The 1,189-nt window shown below is 28.6% G+C and overlaps 1 protein-coding gene across 1 annotated transcript in view; it reads right to left on the bottom strand.

Moving 5' to 3' along the window:
- Positions 1-1,189, bottom strand: part of LOC108756609 (tectonic-3-like) — a 56,343-nt gene that overhangs the window by 29,334 nt on the left and 25,820 nt on the right. Inside the window, exon 7 of the mRNA XM_018500545.1 lies at positions 1,042-1,186. Within this exon, the coding sequence (XP_018356047.1) occupies positions 1,042-1,186 (145 nt within the window). The remainder of the gene's footprint in view (positions 1-1,041; positions 1,187-1,189) is intronic.

The following is a 1,189-nucleotide window of genomic DNA, read 5'->3' as shown; positions in this document are numbered from 1 at the left end:
AAATATATATACAATATATAAAAATTAAAAAATTTTTCTAACAAATGTTGTATGTTTTCAAAAGTATCTTATATATATGTAATATATAAACATTTCGACTTTGTTCACCCAAAAGAGAAAAATCGTTTTTTTTTTCTCAAAAGGATATTTCACGCCCTGAACATAAGATTCTGCTCGTATAAAAAAATGATATATTCATTGATGATATGTATATATGCGTATAAGTAAATCAAATATAGAGTTAGGTATTGTATAAAAATATTGCCTTAATTATACATAAGTAGATGGACCTTGAAACATTAGTCTCCATCGAGGACACTTGAGACACTGCTGGATGTTAAACATCCCATATAGCACGCACCTCTAAGGAATGCGATAGATATTCAAAGAACATCCTAAGGATGATCCCAGTGTATCTCGCATAAAATGTTGTTTGGGATGATAGCAAAGATTATTCTAGTTCCCATAACAAAAAATATCATAGAAACGGCATGATAATGTGCAAATATCTTTTTTATTAGAGGTGTGATATCACATCAATGTCATAGCGACGTACGAATATGTACTCTATCATAGATGATATCATTCATGACATCACTGTGACATGGTTATGAAGCAGTGATGAAAATTGTATCTCACTGCGATATTTTGATATAATCTCATAATAACGTCACAATTTACTTGTGAGCTTATTGTGACGTTGTAAGTTTATTATGACGTTATTGTCAATAAGTTTTATGCTGTGAGGATAGTATATACATATAAAAGTCTATGTGTGCTTTCAGTAAATAATGCTGTATAATATTGGTCGGATTTTTGCGCACTGGAATTTTATTCTCGTAAGTTTAATTTTCGTAACCGATTAAGTTGTGATTGTATTTTACAGTAACATCCGTGATATGTACAATATTTTAATGCAAGCGAGCGGGTTTTTGTTATACTCACATTTATATTAAATTCTTATATTAAATTATAGTAAATTTTTTTGAGAGGATTACCTATGAATAAGAAATTGTAAGTTTTTATTTATCGAACATTTACCTATTTCTTCAATAGATTTATCATGTAATTTCCACAATATATCTCCATGTTGATAATATTTTGACAAATTGTATTTGAATAATGTTTTGCTATGTCTTATTTCCCATTTGTAATTGTTCATTTCTATTATTTTCCACAGTTCTTCCTC

Source organism: Trachymyrmex septentrionalis, unplaced genomic scaffold (assembly GCF_001594115.1).
Source record: "Trachymyrmex septentrionalis isolate Tsep2-gDNA-1 unplaced genomic scaffold, Tsep1.0 scaffold129, whole genome shotgun sequence".
Taxonomy (NCBI): Eukaryota; Metazoa; Arthropoda; class Insecta; order Hymenoptera; family Formicidae; genus Trachymyrmex; species Trachymyrmex septentrionalis.
The sequence above is the reverse complement of the archived record's forward strand: the minus strand, read 5'-3'. Positions and strand labels throughout refer to the sequence as shown.